At 40.4% G+C, this 21,315-nt stretch overlaps 2 protein-coding genes across 14 annotated transcripts in view; one reads left to right on the top strand and one right to left on the bottom strand.

Moving 5' to 3' along the window:
- SLC17A1 (solute carrier family 17 (organic anion transporter), member 1) overlaps positions 1-21,315 on the bottom strand; it is a 240,445-nt gene that overhangs the window by 56,303 nt on the left and 162,827 nt on the right. The gene's annotated exons all lie outside the window — the stretch shown is intronic.
- SCGN (secretagogin, EF-hand calcium binding protein) overlaps positions 1-21,315 on the top strand; it is a 53,476-nt gene that overhangs the window by 30,348 nt on the left and 1,813 nt on the right. The window contains exons 7-10 of the mRNA XM_010843460.1: positions 10,397-10,452; positions 15,032-15,077; positions 15,323-15,382; positions 16,485-16,553. Of these exons, the coding sequence (XP_010841762.1) occupies positions 10,397-10,452; positions 15,032-15,077; positions 15,323-15,382; positions 16,485-16,553 (231 nt within the window). The remainder of the gene's footprint in view (positions 1-10,396; positions 10,453-15,031; positions 15,078-15,322; positions 15,383-16,484; positions 16,554-21,315) is intronic.

Below are 21,315 nucleotides of genomic sequence, written 5' to 3'. Positions count from 1 at the left end.
GATGATGCAGCTTGAGAAATGACCAAAGGTGCAGCAAGCAGGGCCCCTGGGTCAGAGGTGTGCCTAGGATTTCCAGGAACAGAAGGAGACCAGTGTGGCTGGAGCAGAGTAAGAAAAGATGACACAGAGGCCAGACCAAGTCAAGCTTTGGGGGCCATTTTGAGAACTTGGTGGTTTAGCTGGAGGGAGACGGAGGGTTTGAAGCAGAGGGTGCCATGAGCTGGCTTTTGTGTTGAAACACACCTGAAACAGGCAAGGAGGGAATCAGGGGGACCTGTTAAGAGGCCACCCCTTCATCCAGGCGAAAGGATGGCAGCTTGGACCAGGGCTGGGAAGCAGAAGAGATGAGAACTAGATCTGTTTGAAGATGGAATCAGTAGGATTTCCTGATCAGACAGCTAAGAGTCAAGGGTGACACTGACACTGTTTACGGATCTTGCACTCCACTAGCCTGTGATTCATCTGGGGCAAGGTGGCATCTTATTTGTATGTTCTTAGCCCTCACGTGGAATCTGGCACACAGTGGACTCCCTAATGAATTCTGTTATTACCTAATAGACAGCTAGGAATAAACCGTGACAGTGTTAGCAAACTTTGCCCTTGGGATCCTCCTGCTTCTCTTATGTGTGTTCCTCATGACCCTCCAGCCCCAGCGTGATTCCTGCTCCCTCTTGGGGTGTCTTCCATACTACATACTGCACATAGCAGCATTTTGCGCAGATCTGACGATCCTCCAGCGGTGTTTTGTGTTCTGAAATTCTCCTTGTTCTCTTTCCTTTTTTAAAACCTGTGGCGGATTCATGTTGATGTATGGCAAAACCAATACAATATTGTAAAGTAATTAGCCTCCAATTAAAATAAATAAATTGAAATTAAAAAAAATAAAAATAAAAAACCCAGATCCTCCAGGGCAGAACCAGAAAGGGTGCCTGGGAGTGCTGGGCTCCATCCTTAGGTCTCTCACTGGGATCCTTCATCACAGAGTCATCCAGAGAGTGGGGATAAGCCACACTGAGCCCAGTGTATAAGACAGACAGGGAGATGGGAGCCCCACGCTGATGACGGCAAGTAGGATCTATAGGAGTAACGGCTAGAGCTACAGGCAGCTGAGGAGACTGAGCAGAGCAAATCCAGAAAAGACAATCAGAGCAGGACAAGCCTAGGATTTGTCCTCATGGACTTGGAAGTCACGTCACTGTGTTTTTTCTTGAGTCTGAAGTGGTTTTTCAGGTCTGAGGGGTAGGGTCTCACAGTGACGGAGAACACCCGCTCCCTCACCAAAACCCCCGCTCTCTTAATGCTTTTCTCTCCAGTTAGAATGTGATCTGGTAAACTAGTTCACACAAAGATGTGAGTTCACTCCTTCAACAACTATTTAGGGACAACCTACCAACCAAGATATGGTCTCTGACCTTATAGAGTTTTCCAACTGGGAGAAAATTTGATTAAAAAAAACAAAGGGAAAAGGAGCAAAAATTCACTCTGGTCCCTCCCTTCCATCCCCGCTGTGCATGTCACTGCCATACTGTATCTACCTGTAAGTAGCAGCTGAGTCCAATTTTCCCTTTAGTCCTTAAATACGTCGACATCACCTTAAAATGCAATTAAACTATTTTTAAAAAGTTTTCCTGATTAAAAAAATAATAAAAACAAGATGCATTACAATGAAGCAGCAAGTCTAGAACTTTAGGAAAGCAGGACGAGAAAAGTTAGGTGGTCAAAAGGGAAAGGCCAGGGGAGGGATAAATTAGGAATTGGGGATTAAGAGATACACACCACTATATATAAAACAGATGAACAACAAGGACCTACTGTATAGCACATGAAACTATTTAATATCTTGTAACAACCTATAATGGGAAAGAATCTGAAAAAGAATATATATACACATATATAGGCATAACTGAATCACTTAGCTGTATACCTGAAACATTGTAAATCGACTATTCTTCAATTTTTTTTTAAAAAAGAAAAGGTAGGTGAACAGAATTAAAGTTAAACTTTTAAAAGATGCTTCCTTAACATGCAGTACTTTATTTTCATTGAAACACTGCCAGTGTTGTTCTGGTACTAAATATCTTAATCATAATAATTGAGACTTCCTTTTGTGCTAGGCCCTGTGCAAAGCACTTTTCAAACATCTCACTTGATTCTTACACAAACTTTATGAAATAAGTATTTAAATAAATAATCTATTTTATAAATGAAAAAACTGAGGATTACAGGTCAGAGATGATAAGGATGGAGTGGAAATTCCCAGACCCCAATCTATCTTTAAACTGTATTCAGACTGAAACACTTATGACTGAAAGTCTAAGTGCTGAATTATAAAATTGAAAATTTTCAAAAGAAGGAGGGTTAAGCTCTATGAGAAATCAAGAAGAGGTACAAATCCCTATGAATAAAATGAAGAGCAAGGTGAGGAAAAGGCCATGTTAGGAGATTAGGATTCTCTTAATATTTTGATAGATAATACAGGAGCTCTGACAGCCAAAACAGAATTTATTACCCAGAAAAGTTGATTTTTATCCTCATGAAGTACCTAAACAATCCTGCAAACTGACATCTTATTAAACACCAAAGAGGAAACAAAGCAATGAAAGACAAAGGGAAACAAGAATGGGTTCTACAAAATTGTTCTGGAGAAGAGAGGAACATTGATTGATTAAACTGGGGAAGGGAGAAAGGGAAGAAGAGTGAACTGTGGCTGCATAAAGCCCCAGGCGTCAGTCACCTCAGTCAAACACCCCATCGTAAGAGGTAGGAGCAGCGGAGCCTGTTGGGCTGCCATCTATGGGGTCGCACAGAGTCGGATACGACTGAAGCGACTTAGCAGCAGCAGCAGCAGGCAGGGAGGAGACATGTAGACTGTTTATAAAGCCGATATTTGGCTGAAAAGAGATTCTGCTCATCGGCATCAGCCCTGCAACCCTAGTTGCCCAAAGCTCTTTTCTTCGCAGTCTTACGGTTTACATTTAAGAAACCTCAGGCTGGCAGCCCTTACAACGGAATGCCCTGACCTGAGGAAAATCAATGAAATGAAGACATAAACAGCAATGTACACTTTTGATGACTTTGAGCTTAGATCCAGAAGCTGAGAGTCCTGAGAAGCAGCTGAGGGGAATCTGTACGGTCTTAACCAACTTTTGAGTATCTAGGTTGAGAGATGTCCATGGACCAAGACTGTCCTGTTATTCACGTTATGTGTCTGTTTCATAGTTTAAACCCCTTGCTGCTTCTGTTCAAGCATGCTACAGTTAAGCATTCATTTTTATTCCAAACTATCCCATGAGGATAGGACCATGATCAATCAAACTCCAGATGACCCCTCATTGGTCCTTTATGCACTGGTGAGACAGATAAGTGTCCAAGAATCTAGTGAGAGTTTCCACCCAAGGGTCTGAGTTTACCCTGAAAATCAGACCAGTTTAATGAGATTCAGGCTCATCTATTTCATTTTTCTTTCTTAAATTGCAGAGGCAATTTATAATTTTCCAATGAACAGATATGGGAACTGGGCTACAGTTTTGTTTTTTTAAAAAGGTCTTTTACATTTCCCTAAAGACTTTTGGGTACACTAACTTTTAGAAACTCAACACTTAAAAAGACTCCGAGAATCTGAGCTTTAACTAAGTGATACACCAAGTGTGAAATCACTTTATTGCTGCTTTAATGGCTTTTTACTGAGCAATGGACACAGTCAGAGCAACACTGCATTAAAGAAGTGGTTCCAAGGTTTAGCATTAAATGCTTTATTTAGATGTAACCTACTAAATGAATTCAAATTGACCCAAGTAAGGATTGGTGTATTTGAAAACTGTTTGAAACCTGAACAATGAACAAGTCAAGGCAGAACATCCAATCAGAAGAGAAGAGCTAAGGTCTGCAACCTTGTCTCACCTAAACTCCTAATTAGTGTTCTGTACAAGGAGGGAAACTATTAACAAATTTCAATTATGACACCTAATTAAGAGGGGCTGCTAGCACCTGGCAGGGGGGAGGATTAGCTGCCTAAAAAGAATATTATTAGGTAATATTGAGCTTTTAAAAATGTAAGCTTATACATGTGGGACATACTAAACTCATATACCTAATTAGAGCATGGAATGTGAACTTTTGCAAAAACAATGAAATCTGAGAATGTGTCACACAAAGAGAATATCCCCATCCTCTACCCTGTCCAAGCTCTCATTCTTCGTCCTTCATGCCTGGATTACAGCATCTAACTTCCAGTTGCTTCCTTCCCTAGGTCTCTGATCCAAGCCAACCTAAGACACAACTGGGCTTTTTTTGAATTTTTATTGGAATATAGTTGATTTCCCTGTTGGTTTAGACAGTAAAGAATCTGTCTGCAATGCAGAACACTGGGGTTTTATCCTTGAGTTGTGAAGATCCCCTGTAGAAGGGAATGGCTACCCCTTCCAGTATTCTTAGCTGGAGAATTACATGCACAGAGGAGCCTAGTAGGATATAGTCCATGGGACTGCAAAGAGTTGGACACAACTGAGTGACTAACACTTTCACTTTTCACAATGCTTTGTTAGTTTCAGATGCACAGTAAAGTGAATGAGTTATACACTTTTTTAGATTCTTTTCCCATATAGGCCATTAGAATACTGAGCAGAGATCCCTGTGCTACACAGTAGGTCCTTATTCGTTATCTATTTTACATACAGTTCAGTTCAGTTGCTCAGCCGTGTCCGAGTCTTTGCGACCCCATGGACAGCAGCACACCAGGCCTCCCTGTCCATCACCAACTCCCAGAGTTTACTCAAACTTATGTCAGTTGGGTCGGTGATGCCATCCAACCATCTCATTCTCTGTTGTTCCCCTTCTTCTGCCTTCAATATTCCCCAGCATCAGGATCTTTTCAAATGAGTCAGCTCTTCACATCAGGCGGCCAAAGTATTGGAGTTTCAGCTTCAACATCAGTCCTTCCAATGAACACCCAGGACTGATCTTCTTTAGGATGGACTGTTTGGATCTTCTTGCACTCCAAGGGACTCGCAGGAGTCTTCTCCAACACCACAGTTCAAAAGCATCAATTCTTCGGTGCTCAGCTTTCTTTATAGTCCAACTCTCACATCCATATATGACTACTGGAAAAACCATAGCCTTGACTAGTCGAACCTTTGTTGGCAAAGTAACGTCTCTGCTTTTGAATATGCTGTCTAGGCTGGTCATAACTTTCCTGCCAAGGAGTAAGCGTCTTTTAATTTCATGGCTGCAGTCACCATCTGCAGTGATTTTGGAGCCCAAAAAAATAAAGTCTGTCACTGTTCCCACTGTTTCTCCATCTATTTGCCATGAAGTGATGAGACTGGATGCCATGCTCTTAGTTTTCTGAATGTTGAGCTTTAAGCCAACTTTTTCACTCTCCTCTTTCACTTTCATCAAGAGGTTCTTTAGTTCTTCTTCACTTTCTGCCATAAGGGTGGTGTCATCTGCATAACTGAGGTTATTGATACTTCTCCTGGCAATCTTGATTTCAGCTTGTGCTTCATCCAGTCTAGCATTTCTCAAGATGTATCCTGCATATAAGTTAAATAAGCAGGGTGACAATATATAGCCCTGATGTACTCCTTTTCCTATTTGGAACCAGTCTGTGGTTCCATGTCCAGTTCTAACTGTTGCTTCCTGACCTGTATGCAAATTTCTCAAGAGGCAGGTAAGTTGGTCTTGATGATGTATACCTGATGATGTATTGCCATCTCTTTCAGAATTTTCCACAGTTTGTGGTGATCCACACAGTCAAAGACTTTGGCATAGTCAATAAAGCAGAAATAGATGTTTTTCTGGAATTCTCTTTTTTGATGATCCAGCGGATGTTGGCAATTTGATCTCTGGGTCCTCTGCCTTTTCTAAAACCAGCTTGAACATCTGGAAGTTCACAGTTCACATATTGCTGAAGCCTGGCTTGGAGAATTTTGACATGGAGGAGATGTCAGAATTACTAGCATGTAAGATGAGTGCAATTGTGCAGTAGTTTGAGCATTCTTTGGCATTGCCTTTTTTGGGGATTGGAATGAAAACTGACCTTTTCCAGTCCTGTGGCCACTGCTGAGTTTTCCAAATTTGCTAGCATATTGAGCGCAACACTTTCACAGCATCACCTTTTAGGATTTGAAATAGCTCAACTGGAATTCCATCACCTCCACTAGCTTTGTTCACAGTGATGCCTCCTAAGGCCCACTTGACTTCACTTTCCAGGATGTCTGGTTCTGGGTGAGTGATCACACCATCATGATCATCTGGATCATGAAAATCCCTTTTGTACAGTTCCTCTGTGTATTCTTGCCACCTCTTCTTAATATCTTCTGCTTCTGTTAGGTCCATACCATTTCTGTCCTTTATCGAGCCCATCTTTGCATGAAATGCTCCCTTGGTATCTCCAATTTTCTTGAAGAGATCTCTAGTCTTTCCAATTCTATTGTTTTCCTCTATTTCTTTGCACTGATCACTAAGGTAGGCTTTCTTATCTCTCTTTGCTATTCTTTGGAGCTCTCAACTTATATACAGTCGTGTGTTTATTTCACACTCCAATCCAAATTTATCCCTCCCCTGCCAGGCTCTCTTGAAATCTCTTCTCCTCCATGTCCACCATTATGCTACTGGTGACCTTACCCAGTCTCATGGTTTTAAAAAGCAGCTAATGGTGACCTCCTCCAGTTTATAGCTCTAACTGAGAGTACTTCTCTGAGCTGCTTGCACGTACTTGAATGTATGTCTCCAGTTGGATGCCCAATATGCCTCTCAAACCTAGCATATCCAGGATTGACCTTCTGACCTTCCCCCACAGACCTGCTTCATTGGGGATCTTCCTCAGCCCAGTGAATCTCCACCTTTCAAGCTGGCCCTCCTTCGGGACTTATCTGAAGTCCCATATCCTTTCTCAGTATCTTCAGTATTCTAACACATTGTTCTGTTTCTTTGTCTCAGTGTCAAGGAGATAATGCTGAATCTTATTTCAGATATTCATTTTTGCTGCTCCAATTACATTGTAAGCTCCTAAAAGCCTGTACCACCTTAGTGATTTTTGAGAGTCTCTCATAGTGCCTTGCATGTTGTTAGACACATGGTAACTATTCAACATCTGTTGCTGTTCTTTAGTCACTCAGTCATATCCGACTCTCTTGCGACCCCATGGACTATTGCCTGCTAGGCTCCTCTGTCCATGGGATTCCCCAGGCAAGAATACTGGAGTGGGCTGCCATTTCCTTCTCCAGGGGATCTTCCTGACCCAGGGATAGAACCTGTGTCTACTGCATTGATGGTGGATTCTTTAGTGCTGAACCACTAGGGAAGCCCAATTATTCAACATACAATTCTTGACTTAGTAACCTGGGAAGGGGCTCTAAATCCTTTTTGAGAGTGTATATGACAACAATATTCAGACTTTTTAAAAATGAGAATCTGTTTTTAAGTAAACAAAGAAACAAAAACACCTGTTAAGGAGTGATTTCCAAAAATATTGCTTAAAAAGCAAGTTGCAAATAATACATAGAATGTGGTCCTATTTGTCCAAAAAAAAAAAAAAAATTGAGAGGTATATTAAAAAAAAAAAATTGAGAGGTATATTAAAATGTTTAAAAATTTTCTGGAAGGATACAGTCTATGAATGGTAATTATCTCTACAATAAGGACAGGAAGGACTTTTACTTTGTACTCTTTGCTCTGAACTATCTACATATTTTTGACCTTGCACTCTATCTCAAATTATCAATTAACAATTGTTAAAAAAAACTCATAGACTGTAGTCATACCTTGGATCTCTTGTTTCTGGTAAGAAGTTATGATTAACCCAGTAATGGCTTTAAATGAATTTGTATTTTACAATCACTATGGCATCTGCTGGGGCTTCCCAGGTGGCTCAGTGGTAAAGAATCCACCTGCCAAGCAGGAGACATGAGTTTGATCCTTGGGTTGGAAGATCCCCTGGAGAAGAAAATGGCAACCTACTTCAGTATTCTTGGCTGGGAAATCCCATGGACAGAGGAGCCTGGGTGGGTTACAGTACATGGAGTCACAAAGACTCAGACACGACTTAATGACTAAACCCCCACCAGATGGCATCTATATGGATCTTAAAAATTAAGATAAAGCTATTATTCAATCTTAGGAGAATGCTGGGTATAACTACAGACTCTGAGGGGTCTTTTGCCTAAGATGGGGACCTGCTGGCCTACAGAATTTTAAGGAGTGTGTCAGTAAGTCATTGTGTTCCATTTCTAGAGACTTTATAGAACCTTTCGTGTACTTAGTCCTGAAAAACATTGGGATGAAAATGGAATCTTTTTTTTTTTTTTTTTTACTGTTTGGCCTTGTTGGGGCTTACTTGCAGTATGAGGGATCTAGTTGCAGCATGTGAACTCTTAGTTGTGGCATGTGGGATCTAGTTCCCTGATCAGGGATTGAACCTGGGCCCCTTGCATTGGGAACATGGGAGTCTTAGCCACTGGACCACCAGGGAAGTCCCCAGAATGGAATCCTGTCCCCATTGCCACCCCCATGAACCACCAAAGCCCTCCATGAGCGACTTGTACCATGAGCAAATGTCCACAAAGGTCAGAGGGAAACTCACATAAATAGAATTTTTTTTTTTTTTGCTTTCTCACAGAAAGAAGGGCAATCAGAAAAAGTAAATACCACATCTCTGGCATAATCTATGGCACCAGATGTTTCCTTTCATAACCAAAAATAAAGCATGTACTACATTAACCATGAGAAGTCCAGAGCCTGTAAAGCTAAGAGCCTGGTTTATGGAAAGAGTTCTTGTGACAGATAAGCTTGGATTCAAATCTTACTACTTTCTTAGACAAATTAATCTTGCTAAATTCCAGTTCCCTGCCTGTATGGCGTGCATCTATTTCTTCTAAGAATGTGGTGACGATTAAATGAAATAAAATATGAAGTGTTGGCTGCTCTACAAAAGTTCACTATTAGAGTTTTAAAAATTAAGAAACCATTATGTCCCCTGCCTGCCACAGAAATTGCCAAACATTCAAAATTCATCAAATGTACTTCCATGAGTTAGTACAAACCTATTTACAAACAACTTTCTCAGTTACTGAGATCATGAATTACTAGGAGCTTACTCTCCCCTCCGTCTTATAAATTGGTCATTTTCTGAGATCTTTTTGTAATTGAATTTGGGGAGGAAGAAAATCCTGATAAATTCATATAACCAGATTAGCAACTATTCTATCTTTTCAAGATGGCTTCTGTGTTTTAATAAATTTTGTAATGCACATTTGTGATGCCAAGGTTTGGGGAGAATGGGATTTCAAATTCACTTCAAATAGTAAAAATAAATTTGATTTCGAGAATGAGGAAAGATGAAGGAAGGACTCATATGCTTTTAATGTAAAAATCTGTTAGATTTATCCTCAGATTATCTCACTGCTTCTTCCCTGTACAGCCTCCTCATAAGGATATATTTAGAAATATCCTACACCACCAAAATGTTGCTAAGTCACAAAATCTACTCCTAGTACAACTTAGATATGTAAAAAAATGTGTCTCCTCTACCTTGCCTAAACCAATCTGGTCTTCTCCATTTTAATTTTTAATCCTATCTTGTTTAAAACTTAGTCTGATCTAATAAATTTAAACAGCCTCTTTGAGTAAGGAAGAGCTCGGCATCTTAAGACTTCTCAGCCAGACCCTTCTCTAAAAATGACATCAAGGTGGGTAAGGAGAGAAAAGTGGCCCTGAGAACCTCATGGTGAAGGGGAGGAGTCCAGGTCCCTGGATACAGTGCTCTGGTTTCCAGGGTGATGCCTCCTGACCACACAGTTGCTGCTACCTTGCAGATGCTCATGATTGAAGCCATCCTTTAATTCCTGCTGAATGCAGACCACTAATTCTCTGCCACACCCTCCTTCCAGCTTGCTGACTCAGCGACCCACCCCCATCCTCTGACCCACACCATCTCATACTCAGCTGCCTCCATGGAAGGCCTACTAGTCCTTGACTCAGCATCCAAATCCTTGGGATCTCAGAGTGTCCAGAGAAAGCGAAGCCACAGCAACTCTCCACACTCAGTGTTGTCCTTCTGTAGCCGGTGCCCTTCTCCCTCCAGAACCCCTTTCCAGTAGAGTGAGCTCACACATCTGTCTACTTCACTCTCATCTCTGCCTCACTGTCTCTCTACCTTCCTACAGTCCTCTGAGGCTTATAGAGGGAGACTTTCTCCTGTATCATATCCTCCTCAGCTACTTTTGCCTTCATGGAAAAAATATTTCTTCTATCCTCTGTAGGAAGAGACCCTATGAGTCAGCTTCAGCCAATTTAAATATATAATCAGAAGAACAAACTAGCAAAGCACTTTAATGACTTTCAAAATGAATTCCCATTACACGTATTTCTTACAGTCCTTTCCCCTTCTGCATTCCAGATGAAGATCTTTGACAAAAATAAAGATGGCCGGTTGGATCTTAATGACTTGGCAAGGTAAGTAGCATGGAAGTGGTGTCAAAGATTCAGAAACACATTCCTAGGAGTTTAATGACAGCACACTCTCCCTTCTGAAAGGTGAGACGTGATCTCCCAGGACCAGTGAATATCATATTTTCCATGGCAAAGATAATTAAGGTTGCAGATAGAATTAATGTTGCTAAGTAACAGACCTTAAAATAGACTATTCTGAAACATCTGGGTGGATGCAATATGATAACAGGGGTCCTTTAAACATGGAAGGAGGTGGCAGAAGATCAGAATCACAGAGAAATTTGTTATATTGCTGTCTTTGAAGTAGAGGAAGGGGCTATAAGCCAAAGAATGCAGGCAGCTTCTAGAAGCTGAAAAACGCTAGAAAACAGATTCTCCCCCAAAACCTCCATAAGGAATACAACCCTGTCAACACCATGAAACACCAGTGAAGTCCATTTCAGATTTTTGAGTTCCAGTACTATAAGATATTAATTTGTGTTGTTTTAAGCTACTAAGTTTATGGTAATTTGTTACAGCAGCAATAAGGAACAAAATCAATGACAAAAAAGTCCTAAAATATTTATTCATGGGAATCTTCTTTCTCTATCCCTAATTCTGAAATGAAGCCCTATTACTCTATATACAAGCTTCTTTCCAAAGGAAAAAAATGTCTAAAAACTCTAAAATATGATGTCAACAAATAGATGAGAACAGTATTCCTTGCTGAGTCCCAGGATGTTCTACTCTCTATTTGGCTTAATTTAATTCTCTCTACCCTGGACACCCAGAGAAGCAAAATTTTCCAAATTGTTATATTTTTTCTACCTTTCGCTATATATAAACTCATGATTATAAATACAACATAAATGCAAGGTTTTAGTCTTTTGAAACTGACTCAATTCCACTGAAGTACAATTGAAATTATGCAGAAAAGAGAAATAGGTAACTTTTATTGAATATAACTTACATACTATATAATTCACCCTTTAAAAAAGTGTACAATTCAGTGTATTTTAGTATATTCATAAGGTTGCTCAACCATCACCACTACCTAATTCCAGAACATTTTCACTAAGGCAGAAAGATACTGCATAACATTAAGAATTATTATCTCCTCCCCTCTCCCACCAGTACCTGGCAACCACTAATCTACTTTTTGTTCCTATATATTTGTTTATTCTGGGCATTTAATATAAATGGAATCATACAATACGTGGTCTTTAGTGTCTGGCTATTTCACTTGGCATAATGTTTTCAAGGATCATCCATGCTGTAGCATGTATCGATATTTCCTTTTTATACCTGAATAGTATTTCACTGTATGTATATACTGTTTTGTTTATATGTTCATTGGTTGATGACCATGCAGGTTATTTCTTCTACTACTTAGCTATTATGAATAATGAGGCTATGGACACCTTTGTACATGTTTCTGTGTGACCATAAGTATTTGATTCTCTTGGTTATATAGCTGGGAGTGGAATTCGGGATTCATATAGTAGTTCTGTGCTTACTTTTCTGAAAAACTGCTAAACAGCTTTCCAAAGTGGACACACCATTTTACATTCCCACCAACACTGTACGAAGGTTTGTGTCTAATTTCTCCATATTCTAACCAGCACTGATTGTTGGCATCATCCTAGTGGGTGTGTTCCTCACTGTAATTTTGATTTGTATTTCCCTGATGACTAATGATTTTGTACATATTTTCATGGATATCTGTACATCTTCTTTGGAGAAATGTCCATTCAGATCCTTTGCCTACTTTAAAATTGGGTTAATTTTCCTTTTATTGGAAATTAAAATACGTAGCAATGTGTGGCAATTCTTTGTAGCATATGTAGCAATTCTTTACATATGCTGGATACTATCAGATATTAGCAAAATTTCTCCCCCCCGTTGTATATGTTCCCTTTTTACTTTCTTGATTGTATCCTTGGAAGAACAAAAGTTTTTGATTTTGATGAGGCGTACTTCATGGGAAATAGATGGGGAAACAGTGGAAACAGCGTCAGACTTTATTTTTTGGGGCTCCAAAATCACTGCAGATGGTGACTGCAGCCATGAAATTAAAAGACGCTTACTCCTTGGAAGGAAAGTTATGACCAACCTAGATAGCATATTCAAAAGCAGAGACATTACTTTGCCAACAAAGGTCCGACTAGTCAAGGCTGTGGTTTTTCCTGTGGTCATGTATGGATGTGAGAGTTGGACTGTGAGGAAGGCTGAACGCCGAAGAATTGATGCTTTTGAACTGTGGTGTTGGAGAAGACTCTTGAGAGTCCCTTGGACTGCAAGGAGATCCAACCAGTCCATTCTGAAGGAGATCAGCCCTGGGATTTCTTTGGAAGGAATGATGCTAAAGCTGAAACTCCAGTACTTTGGCCACCTCATGCGAAGAGTTGACTCATTGGAAAAGACTCTGATGCTGGGAGGGATTGGGGGCAGGAGGAGAAGGGGACAACAGAGGATGAGATGGCTGAATAGCATCACTGACTCAATGGACGTGAGTCTGGGTGAACTCCAGGAGTTGGTGATGGACAGGGAGGCCTGGCGTGCTGCAATTCATGGGGTCGCAAAGAGTCAGACACGACTGAGTGACTGAACTGAACTGAATTTATCTAACTGATGCTTTTGAACTGTCGTGTTGGAGAAGACTCTTGAGAGTCCCTTGGACTGCAAGGAGATCCAACTAGTTTATCCTAAAGGAGATTAGTCTTGAGTGTTCATTGGAAGGACTGATTTTGAAGCTGAAACTCCAATACTTTGGCCGCCTGATGCGAAGAGCTAACTCATTTGAAAAGACCCTGATGCTGGGAAAGATTGAGGGCAGGAGGAGAAGGGGACGACAGAGGATGAGATGGTCGGGTGGCATCACTGACTCAATCGACATGGGTTTGGGTGGACTGCAGGAGTTGGTGATGGACAGGGAGGCCTGGCGTGCTGCAGTTCATGGGTTCGCAAAGAGTCGGACACGACTGAGTGACTGAACTGAACTGAATTTATCTAATTTTGCTTAATTTTACAGAATTTTGTTTTGGTTGCTTCCGTTCTAGGTGTCATATATAGGAACCACTGCAAAAATCTAAGCTTCTGAAGATTTATCCTTATGTTTTTTCCTAAGAGTTTTATTATTTAAGTTTTTTACTTTTAGGCCTTTGATACCTTTTGGGTTAATTTTTATATATGGTATGAGGTAGGAGCCTATGTGGATATCCATTTGCCACAACACCATTTCTTTAAAAACTATTCTTTCTCCATTCAATGACCTTGGCAAAAATCAATTGACCATAAATGTATGGGTGTATTTCTAGACTGTCTTTCTATTCCATTGATCCACGTATCTATCCCTATGATAGTGCTACATCTTATGTTGTACACTCCACCTTATCTCGCTTACTGTTGCTTTGAGTAAGTCTTTAAATCAGGAATGATTTTCAAAGGTTTGTTCAAGATAGTTATGGGTATTCTAAATCCCTTGCACTTCCACATGAATTATAAAATCAGATTATCAATTTCTTCAAAAAAGGCACCTGGGGTTTTTATAGTAATTGTGTTGGATATACAGATAAATTTGAGGCATATTGCCATCCTAACAATATTAAGTCTAATTCCTGATCATGGATGTCCTTCAATATTTCAGCTCAGTTGCTCAGTCATGTCTAACTCTTTGCGACTCCACGGACTGCAGCACGCCAGGCCTCCCTGTCCCTCACCAACTCCCAGAGTTTACTCAAACTTATGTCCATTGAGTCTGTGATGCCATCCAACCATCTCATCCTCTGTCGTCCCTTCCTCCTCCTGCCTTCAATCTTTCCCAGCATTGGGTGGTCAAAGTATTGGAGTTTCAGCTTCAACATCAGTCCTTCCAATGAACACCCAGGACTGATTTCCTTTAGGATGAACTGGTTGGATCTCCTTGCAGTCCAAGGGATTCTCAAGAGTCTTCTCCAACACCACAGTTCAAAAGCATCAATTCTTTGGTGCCCAGCTTTCTTTATAGTCTAACTCACATCCATACATGACTACTGGAAAAACCATAGCTTCGACTAGATAGACCTTTGCTGGAAAAGTAATGTCTTCGCTTTTTAATATGCTGTCTAGGTTGGTCATAACTTTTCTTCTTCCAACGAGCAAGCGTCTTTTAATTTCATGGCTGCAATAATATTTAGGTCGTTTTTGAAAACTATAGATCAATGTTGGAAAAAATCACTAAGTCTAAGGGTCTCTTATACTTTTTCCTAAGAATTTTATTCTTTTTGATACTATTATAAGTGGAATGGTATTCTTGCTTTCTTTTTTGGTTGGCCATTACTAATATATAGAAAAACTGAATTTTGCATATGACCTTGTACCTGCAATCTTGCTGGAGTTTTTAAATGTCTACGGTGACTACTAAATCCTGTGAAAGTCTTTCCCTTCTTTAATTTTTGTACTGTATAAATTCCTGTTTTCCAAGCACATATCCTATTCTGCAGAATATAACTTGGAAATTGCCTGTCCTTTCCTCACACTTGAATTATACATTTTACTTCTAATTGAGAGCTGAAAGATCATCACATGGATTACATTTTTTGTTTTTGGGTTTTTTCCTGTTTAGGATTCTGGCTCTTCAGGAAAACTTCCTTCTCCAATTTAAAATGGATGTAAGTAGTGACACTTCTCCGGATGGGTTTGTATCATTTATGTTTCTCCACAGATTTCAGAGGAAGGGAAGATGGGCATGTAATTCTCTTACCTTCAGTTTAGAGACTGACAAAGCTCAGTGCTGGAATTAAAAGAGATTAAGGATTGTTGACTCAAAGTTTATAAAAGTTGCCTAAGACCCTGGAGGAATGGTACCACAGAAGTTTCACATTACTGACTGACATACTACTTTCTCCATACATAGGCCTGTTCCTCTGAAGAAAGAAAAAGGGACTTTGAGAAAATCTTTGCTCACTATGATGTTGTAAGTGTGCCTTTTTGATATACTATGCTGGCCATCTTTAGGTAGGAAGCTTGTTTAGTCCCTATGTGGTGTCATCCTACTCGCAGACCCTAACCTTGTGTAATGAACAGCAATCACACATGTGTGTTGCTACGTCAAGGCACCCTTAGCTTCTCTATAGTAAAACTTTGAGAACTAAGTAAAAACAGACATAAGAGTATTAATGGAGAAGAGAATAAAGTAGTTTTTTCTTTTTTTCTGTGCCTTATATCCAAACTAAAAGAAAGTTTCTCCTTCTTGGTCTCTATATTAGTATGCTCAGATACAAAAGCAAATAGTTATACAAAAAAACCACACCCAATCTAAAGAAATAGGGGGAAAGTGAATTCATGTTTGTAAAGCTCTTAGAGGAGTTCCTGGCATATAGCAATTACTGTACTAGTGTCTGGTAAAACACACTAAGGAAATGGATTTTTTTTTTTTAATGATATGTTAAAGGTTCAGGATTAAAAAACCTTGAAGAAAATGGATAACCTGTCATAACTGAAACTTTAGAGAAGAAAGTAAAATACTGAAATATTTTAATATGTATTGTACTTTTATAGGCATTCTTATAAAATGGGTAAAAAATATTTTATACATGAACCATATAATAATTCTAATATGCTCACTCAATCTAGTGCCTCTTGAATTTAAAATGTGTTTTGATAATAATTAAATCATTGCTATATCATAAAGCAAAATCTTAAAATGGTAATATGTCCTTCAAAGGGTCAATGAACGTGTAATTAGCACTAGTCTGAACTGAGTCCTAGTATTTGGGAAGTAAATAAAGTTGGTATAGTCTTTAATGCTATTTGTCACAGTAAGGAACTAAAGACTACTGCTTCCATCAAAACTATTCCAAACCATTTCACTGATTACATGAGGGGAGTTACTTAGACTGAATTCTTTTGATTTATGTGGAGCATGCATGTCCTACACAGAGAACATGTTAGAACAGGCCATTTCCAAACTTGTTTGCAGTCACAAAAGAATACTGATTTGGTCTACTTGTGTAATTTATTCTTTAAGCTTTTTAACTTAAAATTATATTTGGCTGATTGGATCTTTCATCTTTCAGAGTAAAACTGGAGCCCTAGAAGGCCCAGAAGTGGATGGGTTTGTCAAAGACATGATGGAGCTTGTCCAGGTGACTTCATGAGACTGTGTAGACAGATCATTCTCATCAGGAATTGGGCCTGCTGTTTTGACTCCATTGTTTATTTGGGGGGAATCAGTAGGGCCAAAGAGAAATGATGCAGAAAATCTAGGGATGCAGCCTATTTAACAAACTTTGATCATCTGTGTATGTGTGCTAAGTCTCTTCAGTCATGTCTGACTCTTTACAACCCTATGGACTGTAGCCTGCTGTCCATGGGATTCTCCTGGCAAGAATACTGGAGTGGGTTGCCATGCTCTTCTCTAGGGGATGTTCCTGATCCAGGGATTAAACCTGTGTCTCTTATGTCTCCTGCACTGGCAGGCAGATTCTTTACCACTAGCACCACCTGGGAAGCCCTTAAGCTTTGTGAAACCCAACAAATCTCTCCTCTCTTGAGATCATTTGTAGTTCCAATTAAGTGAAGCCCCCATAGGAGCTTCTTGTTAGCATCATTTGAGAGTCATCCATTTTACCAAAGGAGCACCTTGCTGTTTTATTTTTTGATTACAGAAAGTCTTCCTCCTATGGACTTGGTTACTAGAGTAACTAAAACATTTAATTTCCTATAATAAATTCCATACTTGGGATTTTCTCCCCCCGCCCCCCACCTTTTTTTTTTTTTAAACACCAGGGGACTGCTCCTGTTTGACCATTTCCAATTTCCCTTGATTCATGGACCTAACATTCCAGGTTCCTATGCCATATTGTTCTTTATAGCATGGGACTTTACTTCCATCATCAGTCACATCCACAACTGGGCGTTGCTTTCTCTTTGGCTCCACCTCTTCATTCTTTCTGGAGTTATTTCTCCACTCTTCTCCAGCAGCATATTGGGCACCTACCTACCTGTGGAGTTCATTTTTCAGTGTCCTATCTTTTTGCCCTTTCATACTGTTCATGGGGTTCTCAAGGCAAGAATACTGAAGTGGTTTGCCATTCCCTTCTTCAGTGGACCACGTTTTGTCAGAACTCTCCACCATGACCCGTCCGTCTTGGGTGGCCCTACAGAGCATGGCTCATAGTTTCATTGAGTTAGACAAGGCTGTGGTTCATGTAATCAGTTGATTAGTTTTCTGTGATTGTGGTTTTCATTCTGTCTGCCCTCTGTTGGATAAGGAAAGGCTTATGGAAGCTTCCTGATGGGAGAGACTAACTATGGGGGAAACTGGGTCTTGTTCTGAAGGGCAGGGCCATGCTTAGTCAATCATTAATTCACTTTTCTGTTGATGGGCAGGGTTGTGTTGCCTCCTGTTGTTTGACCTGAGACCAAACTATGGTGGAGGTCATGAAGATAATGGCAACCTCCTTCAAAAGGTCCCATGCACGCATCGCTGCACTCAGTGCCCCCAACCCTGCAGCAGGCTGCTCTAACACCTAGCCTAAGATGGCTATTTTATTTAGGCAGGCATTGCAGTGGTTGGGATTTATGTACTTTAGATCATATCTACATCTCAGAGCTGTTCCATGTAGGGTAAACAATGTTTGAAAAAGTAATCTCCTCTGAGATCCTGATGAACTGTATTGACTAGCTGCATGATCCAGGAAAAATCCAGATATTTTCAATTCTTACGTCGGTGTTTTTCTATGGGACTGTGTAGCCACTGAATTTAGTAGTTTCATATCCTTCAGTTCAGTTACCCAGTTGTGTCTGACTCTTTGTGACCTTAGGCATAATATCCTTAGGGATTGCTTTTGAGGTTTGTATAGGACACAAGGATCATTTCTTGATTGGCCTAGATGGCAATAAATTAGAGTAGCAACAATTATTAACTGTTTTTGGAGTCTCAGACCTTCTTAAACATCTGATTAGAATTGTGGGGTTTTGCAGTGGAAAAATGCCCAGATACTGATTTCAGCATAAATCTCCAGACAGTTTACATATTGTAGTTAAGCAGGTATGGATGAGACCTTTTATTTTTATTTCTGAGGTCTAATGAGGATAACTCCTAACTCTTATTAATCCTACTCAACTGGCCCCTTGCCCCTCCTTTGTGCCCTTCACATGTTGCTCCTGTCGGAGATTTCACCAGTGTTCGCACAGTCAGAACAGTTGCTGGGTGTTGGTGTGGTGTTGCCTTTTATATGCTGATTGCTAAGGGAAAAATCCCATTTCACTCATTATCTATGTAACACCAGAATGATTTCTGTCATAGAAAGTGAGCAGTTTTTTATGGGACATTAAAGCTGCACAGCAGAAGGCCTTGTCTAACTGGAGTTTTAATTTGCTTTTGCTAGAATAAATGGGATTGGGAACCTGTTTTCCAGAGCTGTGTGGCCTCCTCTCTAGTGGAGCCACTGCCCCTAATTGCCTGTTGAGCCCAGAGGCTTCAGATCCTTACAGACTCTTTCAATTGTCTTTCAGCCGTCTCTGGGTTTGGCAATGGCTTCCAAAGGTTAATGTGAGACCACGGAAGTAAAACCTAAACCAGCAACAGAGCAGAGAAGGTAATTCTCTAGAGAAAATTGAAGGAAAAAATTTGAGACCATCTAAAAATCTGAGGTGGAAGCAGAAGTCTGTCTCACTTTTTAATGGACTCATATTGCCCCTATGGGAAATCAGAGTCTCCCCATCATTTCTGTCCTTGCCACTCTATTTCTGTGAGGCTATTGGAACTTCTCCATGTTAGTACCAGACAACCTGAGATAGCTGGTTTCTAAGGACTGGGTCAGATTGTGGTCTGTAATACAAAAGCAGTTTATAGGAGCTGATCTCTTGAGCTACAAAGTATGTACACAGTAATTAGTTACTAATGTTCTCCCCTGAAGCCAGATGATTGAAGGAGCCTATCTTTATTGGACCTTTCTAGTCTTCCATGTTGCTTAAAAAAATATTCACCACACAATTTGAAAGATGTAGTCAAATATGACCATTGGGTCATTGAGACCCTGACACTGAGACCATTGAGATCTGATATTTCTCAGCTTCATTAGCTAGAGCCATCTCCTGTGGATTTTCTTTATTTTCATTTTATAAGAAAGGGCCACAAGGCAATTAAGCCAATATCTGTTTTAAGCCAATAACTTATTTTAAAAGCAATTTTCAAAACATGCCATGGAGTCAGCAGGGGGCTGGCTCAACTTCTAAACATAAATTCTGGACAGAATCCCTAATGTTTACAATAATCCTGAAATGGCAACCCATTCCCGTATTCTTGCCTGGAAAATCCCATGGACAGAGGAGCCTGGCAGGCTACAGTTCATGGGGTCATAAAGAGTTGGACATGACTTGAGCACACTTATTTTATAGCTTTTTAATTCTTGTACAGTCATGTATGACACATAGGTTGAATTTGTATTAAAAAGATTATTTACCAGATCACCCTTTTCTTTAACTTCTGGAAAACGGTTCCCAAGCCTGTTCTCCATCAATGTGTTGAGACAGCAAGTCCCTGAGGGAGCAGACACCATAATTTATGCACAAGATTTTTTAAAAGACTATAGGCAATGGCACCCCACTCCAGTACTCTTGCCTGGAAAATCCCATGGGCTGAGGAGCCTGGTAGGTTGCAGTCCATGGGGTCGCTAAGAGTCAGACACAACTGAGCGACTTCACTTTCTCTTTTCACCTTCATGCACTGGAGAAGGAAATGGCAACCCACTCCAGTGTTCTTGCCTGGAGAATCCCAGGGACGGGGGAGCCTGGTGGGCTGCTGTCTATGGGGTCGCACAGAGTCGGACACGACTGAAGTGACTTAGCAGCAGCAGCATAGCTCACTTAGCACAGCAAGACAATCAACACCAACAAAACAATCTACATCCTAAACTAGAAAGTGGGAAGGCAAGACACTGAAGATTCTAAGCACCCACCAAGAAGTAGACATGTGAACAATAATGTTAGAAGCCATATAAAAGGGACGCCAGAGATGACCAAGGTATCTACCTGGAGACGATGAGAGGTCCTGCCCCTAGGTCTCAACAGTTTATTCTCTTCCCTGCTAGATACACCATCTGCTTTTCTGTTGTTCACAAGAAGATGGCTGGCAAGAGGGGACACATAGAGACCTTAGAAGGGGAAACTGCGTGCACTTATATTGGCAACTTGTTATTAAAATAGAGGCCCTCAGTGGTTTCAAATGATTTGTCTTCTGTGATTCAAGCATTTCTGAGCAGTGTCATTCAGTTCTCCTGACTCCTAGTAAGTTATCAAACATTAAAAACACAACTCAAAAGGTCCAAAGAAATTTCCTTTGCATACACCCACATTCATACCCACAAGTGCCTCCCCAACACATACTTCCACACATTCAAAAATATTCCAACTCATTTAGAGGAATAATTCTTTTTCAGGCAACACGTTAAGGAGGGAAAAAGCACTTAGAATAGCCTGGTTATTGCATAAATATCTTAGCAAATTAATTTTTGCTAATATGTAAATGACTACCACCTGAGTCTTTTCAAAAGAGTGCTAAAAGGATCCTGAGACAGGGTGTCACTTGCTGCAGAAAGGGTTGTAGCCAAAGTGGTTTGAGGATACTGAAGACCAAACACCCTTGCCTTGTAACTGTGCAGCAAATGAGCCTTTAATATGGAGTGACACAGGGTAGCTTGCTGTTTTCAGAACTTCTAGGCCACATTCCCTGGGGCCACTTCTACACCTGCTTGGCACTGACACCCAGGGAGCTATACCCAACAAAGAGAACCTACAGACAATGGGTTATGCCTTAGCCTCTTCATCCAATCACTCAAGAGATTATTGGCAGAGAAGTGAAGTCCATCAAGTTTAGCTTCTGGCCCCCAATTTTCCCCTCCT

This window comes from Bison bison, unplaced genomic scaffold, assembly GCF_000754665.1.
Source record: "Bison bison bison isolate TAMUID 2011002044 unplaced genomic scaffold, Bison_UMD1.0 scf7180017864182, whole genome shotgun sequence".
Lineage (NCBI taxonomy): Eukaryota > Metazoa > Chordata > Mammalia > Artiodactyla > Bovidae > Bison > Bison bison.
This window is presented reverse-complemented; position numbering and strand designations above follow the sequence as displayed.